At 33.4% G+C, this 12538-nt stretch overlaps 1 protein-coding gene across 1 annotated transcript; it reads right to left on the bottom strand.

The window, feature by feature from the left end:
* Window positions 1-2872: 2872 nt before the first annotated feature.
* LOC145682251 (uncharacterized) lies at window positions 2873-3229 on the bottom strand. Its single transcript, XM_081753833.1, has one exon. The coding sequence runs from the start codon at window positions 3227-3229 to the stop codon at window positions 2873-2875; it is 357 nt and encodes a 118-aa protein (XP_081609959.1).
* Window positions 3230-12538: the final 9309 nt, after the last annotated feature.

Here is a 12538-nt window from a genome sequence, read left to right as displayed (position 1 = left end):
AACGAGTCACTACCGTTAAATATCGCTTCCACAGTTGTATTTAAAATAGAATTAGTGGACAAATGGTCAGTCTCGTTTACATAAAATAACTTTTCAAGTGTATCTCCTCCCTCAACTATTGGTAACCTTCGCCTCTCTTGATGCTTTCAGTTTTTTTCTTTATTTATAGTCTTCAATTGGCACTTTTCTTCTACATTTTCGTTAACCTTTTCTTCGGATGGTACTAGCAATTTATTATGAAAAAAATCAACAGACCCAAAACTCATTAACGTTTGTTTTTTGTAATATCTTTGTGTGCATGACACAATCAATCATATAGACGAATCGACCTGTTTTCTTCCATACCTAATACTAACCTATAAATTTCAAAATTTAGAACCTTCATATTCTTTGTAACCTTCATATTCTTTAACTCAATAACCCCTAATATGAACATTTGATTTAGATCTTCCGCTAAATAACATTTTATTCTATATACCCTATTCAGCAACTTTAGGGGCAGAGTAACTGATTCCTTCAATGTGACAGTTTTATTATCAACACCCTTACCAATAAATAAATCATCAACCACTTTGAATTTATTATTTATTTTGTTATTCCATTCTCTAAAAGCCCTAGCATTTATCATGCTGAAAGTTGAGCAAGTATCTACACACCTTCTTAATCTTTTACCTAACACAAATGCCTCTACGAAAGTTGCAACACTTCCTTCCTTAGTAAATTGTTTCTTACTATTCACTCCAACATTTACGGTGTCTTCCACTGTCTTACATTTTTTATCATTATCCCTACTATTTTCTCCCTTTTCCTGGCTATACCTTGCATTAACTTTGCTTCCTCCTCCAACATTCCCATTCCTCTTTTCTACTAACTGTAAACTATGCGACTTTCTAGAAAATTTAAGGCCTTTTTAAATTACACTTGCTAGCATAATGTGGTCCTCCACATTCAAAACATGAGACAGCCTTTTTCAATCTTTTCCTTTTAACATTTTCCTCACTTTCACAGAATTTGTTAATTGCTTTATAAATATTTACATTCTTTATGTAACATAAGAAAATAATTCCCTTTCAAGTTCCTGTAAAGTACCTGGAACCCGAACCTCGTAAATAACTCTTATGAGTTGTGGATCTGCACCACTCAATATAATTTCTTTAACATGAACCTCATTCAAGTTACAATACAGTATTGTATTACTATCTTTCACATTTTCTACAAAGTGAAGTGGATTTTGACCTACGGATTATATCGTTTGAACGTAATTGCGTGGAACAACTGTTCTTTCTAAGGAAGAACTTAAAATTTTAAACTCCTTGTGAGCAAGCATAAACCAATTATCACATTGTCTCATATATTCTGAGATCTTAGTACGCAAAATGCCCTTAATTTTCTTCAAAGCAAATATTACTATTGACTCATATGGATACACATTACCCTTAATAAAACTCTCTACTTCCAATAAAAATTTAAACAACAACAAATCATAATTACTGTCACAAGAATTGATTTCTTTGCTTATATTGCAAATGGATTATTCGCAACAACTATAGCAATATTCTCCAAATTAGTGCTAAAAGGTCTAAATGTATTACTCACATTTTGATTATTAGTAGAATATTGTTAATTTATTCTTGGAATTTTTAAATTCCCAATACTGTGTAGATCTTTACTATGCGGTAGTTCTTTATATTCGTCAAAAGATTCAGTTCATTCTCTATCGAAAAGTAAAGTATTAACATCTGATTTTCACTTTCATTTAAATCAAGTCTGTTTATATCAATGTCTGGAGTAACTGACCTTTCGCAACTGTCCACTTGTGTTTCGAGATGTCTCTCTGATAACAAAAACCTAGATTCGTTGAAGCAGACAGAGCTCCTAGACATAACAAATGGATCATCTACCTCATAACCTGGCCCACGACATTGTCTTTCAGAACAGCTATCGACTGACCTTCTATCCCTTGATTCTCATAACGATTGAAGATTCCTTTGTATCCGTTCGAAAAATGATTTAACACTAACTCTGGAACACGTTCCACATAATCTTCATTCGATGCCATAATCACTAACCCCTTTTTTGTCCTAATTTTTTCGTATTTTTTTTGCCGTGGGGTCTCACAGACCCCAATATCGTAGACTGTATCTATATTGAAAACTATCACTAACAATTTACTATTACAATTTACAATGACCATCTTAGACTGTATCTATATTGAAAATGACTACTAACAATTTACTATTACAATTTAAAATCACAACTACCTTAACCTAACCTAGTATCATAGACTGTATCTATATTGTAACTAACGACTAACAATTTACAATGAGCGCTAACCTAACCTAACTTAACAATTTATTATTTACCTTTATATTCATTTATAAAGCAAATCCTCTTCTCTTTTGCAATTTAATATTTATTAATGCTCAAAATACAATTTCACATTTGGTACATTTCATCCTATTTTTCATTATTAGAGAACTCAGCTTTTTCACGTTTATTTACATGTTGCACGAATAGGTGTTTGGTGCTCTCCACAAACATGTTTGTTGCATTTTTTACAAACTAGTCTACTTTTTCTGCCCTTCTTCCTACCACAAAGATGAAAGTGCTTTCTTCAGTTTGCAGATGATGAAATTGCTTAGTGCTTTCAGTTTATGAGATCCCGAGGTGATTCATTGCTTCAGTCACTGATCTTGGCAACCGAGCTGACATCTCGCATCTTCGCTGCATGTGAGGCTTTACCATGTCCTTGACAAGACTGGATAAAAATTAATTCCTCGCATTGGGTTTATTCGATAAATCTGAATTTGAAAATTATAGATTCATTGAGCACAGAAGCATCTACCATATTGAAGAAAACAGGTATTGAACATCATCTTGTTTGCCGTTTAGTTGTGAATTCTCTCAACATTTGGTCAAATTTATCGACCTCTCCTTTGGTCTTGTTATAATATAGAATTATATTATGCTTTTTCTTACCTGCGACAGATACAGAGGTGTCATGATGAGGCATGCTGAGTAAAATCACAGCTTTGCTGCTCTTAGGTGCATAACTTACAATCGTTAGGTCTCCATTGAATCCGAAGACAGATGTCATTGGACTACGTGATTTACTAGGTTGCATAATGTCCAGGATTTCAAGTTTGTTCTTCTTCATCTTTTCAACGAGAGTGAGAGTCTGAGTTAGCAAGTACTGAGTAACTTTAACACTTGTAAAATAAATGCCCATAGTAATGTTCCTTCCACTTTTGAATATTTTTTTTGAAACTTTCTTCACAATGTTCTGAGCCAGATTCTTCTCCACAGTACCTCCTGGATCCACGTATACATTGCCATTGAGTGCAAAATAGTTCAGTCCATACGGCAACTAAAAACTTTATGCCATAATTAGCTAGCTTGTTAGCCATATATTGAACGAAACCACAACGACCACGAAATGGAACCAATTCTTCATCAATGTTACACAATCACCTGGTATATAATAATTTCTGCAGTTTGCAAGAAAAGATTCCGAAACAAATCCGATGTGGGCAATTTTGTCTTCTTTCAGTCTATTTGTGTGTGTTCATTTATCACCAAATCGAAGAAATCTTAGAATTTGATGTAATCTCAGATATGTGCATTGTACTATTTCGCCAAGAATACCATCACTGTAAAATAATTTGAATGTGTCCCATGGCGTAGTAATGTGTACATTCTTTTTTACACTAATCGAAGATTTAATTATGTTATGTATTTTAGTTTGAGTAGGTAGCGGCGGCTCGGGATTCCAGTACACTACGTTCTTCGAAACACGCAGTGGATCACCACCAATTTTCACAACAATATTTTCACTTCCTGATTCTTAATCATTCGCGTTTGATTCGACGACTTCATCTTCACTCTCACTAGCTAACTGAATACCAGTTGGTGAACGTCATAATCGTTTTCTGATCGCCAAACAAAATCTTCGTCTTCAGAATCACTTTTTACTTCGCTAAAATTAGCATCACTTTCATCATCACTATCTTCAAACAGTACGGAGCTAATATTTTCGTCTGTTACAACACTTCGAGGTCTCTTAGGTTCAGACATAATAAAGATGATAAAATAATTTCATCCTAAAAGCTAATTGTTTGGAAAACCAATTAGGCATAAACTACACTACAATGATTGCTTACAAGGAGACGGAAACAGCGGTCACACTGGCTACCTAAAATGGATCTACCGGCTGATCATATATCTTGGATCTACCGGTGAATACATCTAACTTGTCTAACTGAGGTACGGCCGCTTGGTCGATTTGGTGGTAAACTAATATACAGAAGTACGCTGAAAAAAGACAAACTTTCTCCTATCAGTCTTATTTGGAAACATTCCGTGATTATTAGAGTAAAAGAGAAGTTAAAATCACAAATTTATAAATTGTCTTTTCCTAGTACTTTCCCCTTGCTACAGACAGATCGCTCTAATGCCTTAGCACGATCAACCAGTGACGGATCTAGGAAGTAAACTTTGGGGAAGCAACCAGATTCCAGTCTATGATATGTATATCATGAATTTACGCCAACCATTTTAATATGAAAAAAAATATAAATAGTTGCTTCAATTATTTTTGACGTTCAAAAATTTGGAGGGGACTGCCCCTCCCCCTTCCAGTCCCGGGCTATATCCGCCACTGCCATCAACAAACAAGTACGAACTATTTTGACATTATTTTACACGAGGTTAATTGTCAAAACGTCTCAGTAATATAATTTAAAATTACTTCAAAGCTATTACCAAACTGACTCCAAGTTGAGGTCTCACATACCCCATGATAGAAAAAGCAGGGTTATTTACAATTAACTCAGATAATTATGGCTTAGGCGAAAGAAAATTTATTATAGTCAAAATATACTGTAAAATTGAATTTCTGAAGATGTCAGAAACGTGCTTTGTTTTAACTATCAAAATAAGGAAACAATCGACCGTTATGATTCTTTGGGGTCTGTGAGACCCCACGACATAAAACGGGGGCTAAACTAATATTACTGACTACAAACTTTATAATTATCACTATTCTTTTCTTCTACTCGAATAAAACAGGAAAACGCGGCCATTCACACACCGAACACTGCCGTAAATACTCTCCTCTTCTCCCCTCTCCAACAGTCAAGACAAGGCGATCTAATCGCCAACGTTTACTTCTCTTCCAAGGTGTAGCAAACTCAACCAGAAAGTTTTATACCTAGTATTTTGTTCATTCTTCTTGTTCAACTAAGAAAACTTGTCGCATTTCTTCCACTAAGCACAGTTTTAGCACTCGCAATTAAATTCCATTCATAATAAAAGTTAAAATTGAACTTTGTGCCGACACCTTTTATCAACAAAGACGCCGTGGTGCAGGATTATAGGACCCACACAAAACTATTAAAAAGAAGTCTTTATAAAGGAATTTGGGTGAGCACTAGACTACTACGAAAACCGTGCTGACAATTCAGATTTCAAAGATTTTAATGTAATTGCAAAAAAAAAAAAAAAAAACTCCACTAATTCCACTAGTACACTGGAAGTTTTAATAATTATTGTTTAAAATTTGCTTGAGTACACAGTATAGTCGTAACACTAACACAAAAATTGGTAACATTCGATGAATAATGGTAATTAGTGTTAAAAGTTCCTTTAGATCAAAAGTTGCCATTTTCTTTTTCCACATAATTCCTTAATACTAAATGTTCATAGTGATTCATGTTCATGTTCATAGCTTTGGTATTTAGTACAATCTTCACAGTTACTAGGCTTATCACATAGTCAGTTAAAACAGGAAAAAAGTTCCAAAATAAACTTATTAATTTATACCAAATAGTACCTCGATAACTTTCCAAATAACAATCCCATTCAACTTCAGTTGATGTCACTAGGCATTTTTCAGAAAAACTATAAATACTTATCCAAATATGTCATGTATTGTACAATTCACCAACTTAAAAACTTTTGAAGACAAAGTCCTTGCATGCTCTCAAGATTGCACCATTTCGACTCTTAACAAGAGCATGTGCTCCCCGATTGTATTCAATTTTCTAACGGTCATAAGGGCTTCAGTTAACTAACTTCAATTAATACTACTTCCTCCTCTTACTACACATTCGAAGTGGCGCTAGTATTAAATTATTTTTTTCCAAAATAATATTAATCTTAAAATATGCTACAAATACCGTGGTGATGTGGCGCTTGTGCTTACACTTTAATGCGCTCGTTTTGATTTCTTTTGTTTCTTTGTTTCAAATCTAACAAACAATTGGCTGTAAAGCATTGGAAATATTTCTCCTGTAACGTATCAGCAATGCATAAGCAGTTTCTAACACGAAATATTATTTCCAAAAACATAATTATAAATACCTCTGAAATTGTCCAAGCATGCCATGCCTGAGAAGTTATATAATGATAGAAGCTCTGTAAAAAAGAAGTATTTTCATTATATTGATATTAAAATGGAAAATATGTTGCATACAACAATTTTGTGCTGACTGTGAACACTGTATTTTCGCGTTTTACACCTGACTGTTTTTTTTCTGCGGTTTAGACGATTGGCCTGCCCATATATAAGCCAAAAATGATGATAAAGAGGAATAAAGAGCAACGTTGTAGTGATAGGAAATCGGAAATATCTTTGAGTTTTAATACGTCCAAGTAATGATGCTCAGTTGTATTTAATATGACCTATGTTGATAGGGTATATTGCTACCAATACTATGAAAGTCGATTACAGCTAACATAGCGTTTGGTTAAGTAATATGGGCTTAAAATATCAACCGCGTATAATACAAGATGAGTAATTGCAAAGACTAGTAACAATCTGATGAGCTTATTACCAATTTCAGACTCAATATTCGCTTGTTGATACGACCGATTATCTGCAAGTTTTTCTTCCGTCAAGTACCTCATATTTTCATGAAAGAGGATAAATATTCACATTCCTTGAGCTATAGGATTGTCGTTTGTTAAACCCAAAGTAAACTAGATAATATCTCCTGTATCACCCAATATCAGTGGATCTCCCCTTACTCTAACATTATTAAATATCTCCAATCAATTCTTGAGCTCAGTAATGATTTTCCCCTCGGAACTCATACCACGGGATTTCTAAACTCGATCTTTACTGCGCTAAAATAGCATCGAATTAAGATTTGAATTATGTGATATGACTTATGAGACTCCCTGTTATAAAAATCATTAATGGATATAATTATTACCTTATGATTATACAGAATTAATAATGCGTTTAAACTAACTAAAATATTTAAAAGAATGTGTTTTGAATACCTGTTTATTAGTTCAAAACTTTTTTATAAAATGAAGAGCAGAAAGAACAAAGAGGAATGAAATGTATGATTGTTAATTCAATGTTGTGACGCTTTTGTGTAACAGCACATCATGCCCGGATTTCACGATTTGTGCGCAACTGCCTGCCGTCGGCATTTGCTCCTGTGAATTAACCAGGAGGTACAGGTACAAGGCCTTCTGACGATCTAATTGTAAAGGCATCTTGAGTTGAGATTACGTATTGTACAAGAAGTATGTCCCTTAGCTATTAACCGGGTGTATATGCTCATTCAGAACTTTGTTATGCTGAAATGAGAGCTGAATCAACAGAAAAATGCAGGCTACCTTGGGCGAGCTTCTAATACTGCGTTCCCGTGTAATTTTAATATTGGAATTTAGTTTAGATTAATGTCATCTTGCTTCAAATCCTAACCCGACTGATACAAGGAGGAGGATTTTGGATCAGAGAAACTTTATCAGTGTTATTGTAGTTGATGAAATGCCCTAATAGAGGAATTTCTGTAGTCTCCCATTTTATTCCTTATGTAGCTTGTTTAGTGTTAATGGTTAGAGAATAGTATATATTTAAGATTATTATTAACTATGTTTAGCTTATTTGATCATTTTTGCTATGAATATGACTAATAATAATTACGTGAACATTGATATGCCAGACATTGATTCTGTTTTGAATTAAATACTGCCCATCAGACAGAACTCAGTAACTTCGTTGAAATATCAATGACTTTAACTCCACCAACTACAGAATCCTTTGTTAGTTCTGAAGATGATAGAGAAAGTAACTAAAATGGGAATCGGGAATGTAAATGGGGATCGAGATCTGACATATTATATAATTACTCTAACAATTCGAAATAATAAAATCCATTTGTTACAAATTTAAGTAATTTAGCAAAATCTCCTTCAGTTAATAGACCATATGAGAGAATGAGTTTTGATTCTAGAGTGTTTTAATTTGAGGTAGTCCTTAAGACTAGTGTGCCACTCTTAAGAGAAAATTGTGTTGTTAAAAGAAATACTCATTTTGAGCGTTCTGATAATTTATATACATTACATAAAAGCTGAGTAGATATCAGATTACTAAGTAGTCGCCAGGAAGAATTTAATTTATCATTAGAAGATTCTTAACCTGTAGGTCAGAGTAGGTGTTCCGATAAATATAAGAGAGCTGGGAATATTATAAGGAGGTTTCAACAATAGAAAATTCTCCACCTAAACATTCAATGAATTAATAGGGATAGGAATAAGTTATAATCATTATAGGGTCAGGTAAACTAAAGAGATCAAGGATATTGTGAGAGTTGTTCCAAAAGAAAATAGCACGTTGGTGAATTTGGATTTAAGGCTGTTCGTCAATTGTTTCCAGGTAATTGTGCTAGATTTATTTTTCAAAAGGTGGCTGACTTGTTGAATGCAAAATTTATGAATTTAAAAATAAATGTTTGTAAGAATAGTTATCTTAGTTTTGACTTGTTAGTAAACTCGGCAAATATTAGAGAAAATTCCAGGATTCCACTGAACGCTGTATATAGCTCATTAGTATCTAGATGTGAATGAGAATTTTGGAAGAAATTCAAGTTCCAAATACATTCATAACATATGACTTTCATTTCAAAATAAGCATTTTGAAAAATATATTAGAAATTCATTTAACCATAACCTGATTTCCGAAATGGTGTGTGCGAAGCAAAAACTAAATAAATCTGTCGATTTATATATTAATGAGGTTTATTATATATCTTTAATTTTAGTTTGTAATGATAATGAAAGTCAGTTAATCCATATTATTTTGTTGGAATTAACCCAGCAATACGATTTAGATCTTTTTCTGTACCTCAGGATTTGGAAAAACGTAAATAATGTCTGATGAATTCTCGAAAATCTTTCGAGATCAGGTAGATTATAATAAGGAGTTAGATATTAAGTAAATTACTACGAGTTCATCAATAACTTCAGTAAATAAAAAACAGAGAAAAGCTCTCTTATATGGTACTGGTTACTACAGCAGTGATGAATCGAACAATCATGCTTTGATAAAAATAAGTTTAACGGGCGCGATTCAACAATTAACTCCATGAAGCGCGTAAGCGCGTAACGTTGAATCAACTGTTATATGCTCTCAGTTAAAAAAAACACGGTAGGGACTTTTGCAACAGTGTTGATAAATAATAATTTAATTCGAGCTTCACTAGATAGCGGATCTTCATATAATTTAATCACGTTAACGTTGATGAAACATTGTGAGCTGTCGCATCGTCTTGAGGAAACAAATCAATCTTATATTCTTCCACTATTTGGATCCATGTATGGATCTAGTAAAAAATAAAACTTAACATTGTTTTTATCGGTGTTTCGAGACAGTCGGTTTCCTCGCAGTCAGAGATCTACCGTGCGATTCGTTACTTGGGACTCCTTTCTTGAAGAGCACATTTCCAGCTGCAGAATTTGCTAAAGGAAGACTGAACCTGAGAAATAACCGTAAAGCAATGTTTCGATGTTTCCAATTTCTGCTGATAACACCTGAAATTTTAATCTGGGTTTAGGTCCGTTTATCTTGCCGGACATAAGTAGTGGAAAAACAAACAGAAAGATGGTGTATATCAGAGCTCAACTTCGTTTCAACGAGATACTTTATGATGGATGAATGAATTTAAGGAAGAAAACTTCGTTGGCCAGTCGAAGGAATTCTAGGATTCTGGAAATGGGCAATAAATAAAGTAAAACAAAAGATATTCTAATATTGAAACTAAGTGTGAAATTGAGTTATCAGTGACTGAACGAGAGCTTTTGGAAGTACCAACGTAGGATCAAATGAATGTCATTTGAAATTTTTGGTTTGAACCAGAATCTTTCGCAAATAAGTGTGAATGAAGAGTTATTGAACTTGAAATCTTTCTCTTTGGTAGAAGCGGTAGAAACTTGGAATATTCAGAGAAAATAGTTATAGATCGGGTTCTTTAAACAAAATGAGTGGAATCTCTTCAAAATATTTGCTGTATGCTGGGAATAATTTAGAAAAAAGGTGGTTTGAAGAATTTTGAATTCTTCATGCGGAATAATTTAGAAAAAAAAGTGCTTTGATGAAAAACAAAAACTTGAAGATTGTGTTGTAGTGATGCAGAAACATATCCATGATAATGATTCTGCAACACCAGAGATAGATTTAAAACAATCTTACACGTTCTACGATTTAGTGGAAGAGAATAGTAAGAGTTTCTGACCCTTAGGGTAATTTGAATTTAGATTTGTTTTCAATGGATAATGTTAACAAACATAAGGATATGAGTTCGAGTTTTCATTGTACCGACAACGACAGTTTGGATTTCATTGCTGACTTACGTTCGAAATATGCTGATGTGATTAATAATAAAGTACGGTGCTTTACTGAATTTGAAGCCAAACTCTATCTGAAAGAATTAAAACCATTTAGAAAGCATCGGTTCACAATTCGAAAAAAGAAAAAAACATATTTTCGAATATTGTATAAGCGACTTAGTGTCACAGGAAATTTTAAGAGAAGTCGATTCTTTAGATTCCGGGAGTAGTTGATTTCTGGTTCACAACAAACATCATTCTAAGGGCGTTTTATGTTATTTTTGTAAAGCCAATAGTTTAATAAAAATATGTCGTATTATCTGCACCAAATTTAGAAGAATTTCTAACTGGTTTAGCAGGAGAAAATGGTTTTACGTCGTTGTAATTGAAGAAAGCATTATTTTTCATTTTAATATTATTTTTAGTATAATGAAAATATTTCTCTTTTACAGAGCGTGAATCATTATATAACTTCTCTGGCATGGCATGCTTGGATATTTTGGGCTTGATTTGCGTGTGGTAATCTACCATTACAGAAAACCGTTCGTCGCTATTATCCATTTTCTTCTATAGTGTTCAACGTAAAACCGGAAATGGTTTATTTCTACGACTTTCGTTTGGTAACGAAAGGAGATGAAAGTTATTCTTCAAATGTTCGGTCGATTGCCGAAAACCGTTTCTGTTTTATAGTGGTGAACGTTAGATCTTAGAAATTGTTTATTTCTACCACTTCCGATTTATGGATCACTTCAATTGACTAGTTCCTCCTAAATAATTACTCTACCCATAGTTTGCAAAACATAAATAAATAAATAAATAAAAATTTGCTTAGTCGTGTGCAGTAACTTATTCGCAGCAGGGGGATGGGGGATAGTGTCTACCTATTAAAATTTCTGCATTTGCTTACGTTTGAGGTGAGAAATTTGGCTTTGACTTCTTAACTAAAAATAATTGAACATATGTTTCCGGAAATTCCCGTCTCAAAGATGGAGAAAAGAGACGATTTCTATAATATTAAAATTTACCACCATTTATTTAGAAAATGTCATGAATTTTGAAATTCGCTTAAATTCGAAATGCGAAATTTGGTATATAAACTTTGAACTAAAAAGAATGGAATACGTATTTCAGAGATTTCGAAATTCTCCTTTTAAGCAGAAGGAGGGAGGAATTAATTTATTTATTTCTCAACATTCAAATCGGCGTTCGCTCTCATCATCATAGAATGTTCGAAGATTGAACTGTTCGAGAAGAATTACTGAACATATTTAGAACTATTCTAGAACATGATTTCATCATGTCACTTTTACTGAAATGCGTATCTCTTGCAAAGAGCAAATACTGCCTCGCATGAAACACATTTTTGAACATGGTTAAGCTAGGGGTTTTATTACTCTTTTGTTCAAATAAGTTACGTGTGATAGAAAGGGTAATCAAATATAACTTTCAAATATTTCCCACAAACGTATTCTACCCCTACGATGAACGATCTTGCATATAATAATAGACACGTTCTCAGAAATTTATACTTATTTCCAGCAAGCCTTCTGCATAGCATTGTAGTGCAGTGGAATATTATATTTTACCAGTTTTGTCCTTAATGAAACCATAGTTTTTACACAAAAGTTATTTCGTATCTACATGATATTTAATGTTTGTTACAACATTGGTAATATTAGTAATTTTTAATTTAGTTCTGTCAGAGACTCGCACCCCGGAGGAACCACTGCTCTAGGATCTAGCTAGAAACTTGGAATTTACTGCTACGTAGAATTTGTGACGCGGGGAACCACTAAGGAACATTTTTGAAAATTCACGAAAAAAGGAGGAATTGAGGTGGGAGGGATACCCTTATCTCCTAAACGTATCGGACTGAGAACTTGAAATTTGGTATTAGGATTTCCAAATTTCAAGTTTA

Source organism: Thermobia domestica, chromosome 3 (assembly GCF_964235325.1).
Source record: "Thermobia domestica chromosome 3, izTheDome1.hap1.1, whole genome shotgun sequence".
Classification (NCBI taxonomy): domain Eukaryota; kingdom Metazoa; phylum Arthropoda; class Insecta; order Zygentoma; family Lepismatidae; genus Thermobia; species Thermobia domestica.
The sequence above is the reverse complement of the archived record's forward strand: the minus strand, read 5'-3'. Positions and strand labels throughout refer to the sequence as shown.

Excerpts from the sequence above, each read along its gene's own strand:
- LOC145682251 (XM_081753833.1), bottom strand. The coding sequence starts at position 3,229 with ATGGGCATTTATTTTACAAGTGTTAAAGTTACTCAGTACTTGCTAACT.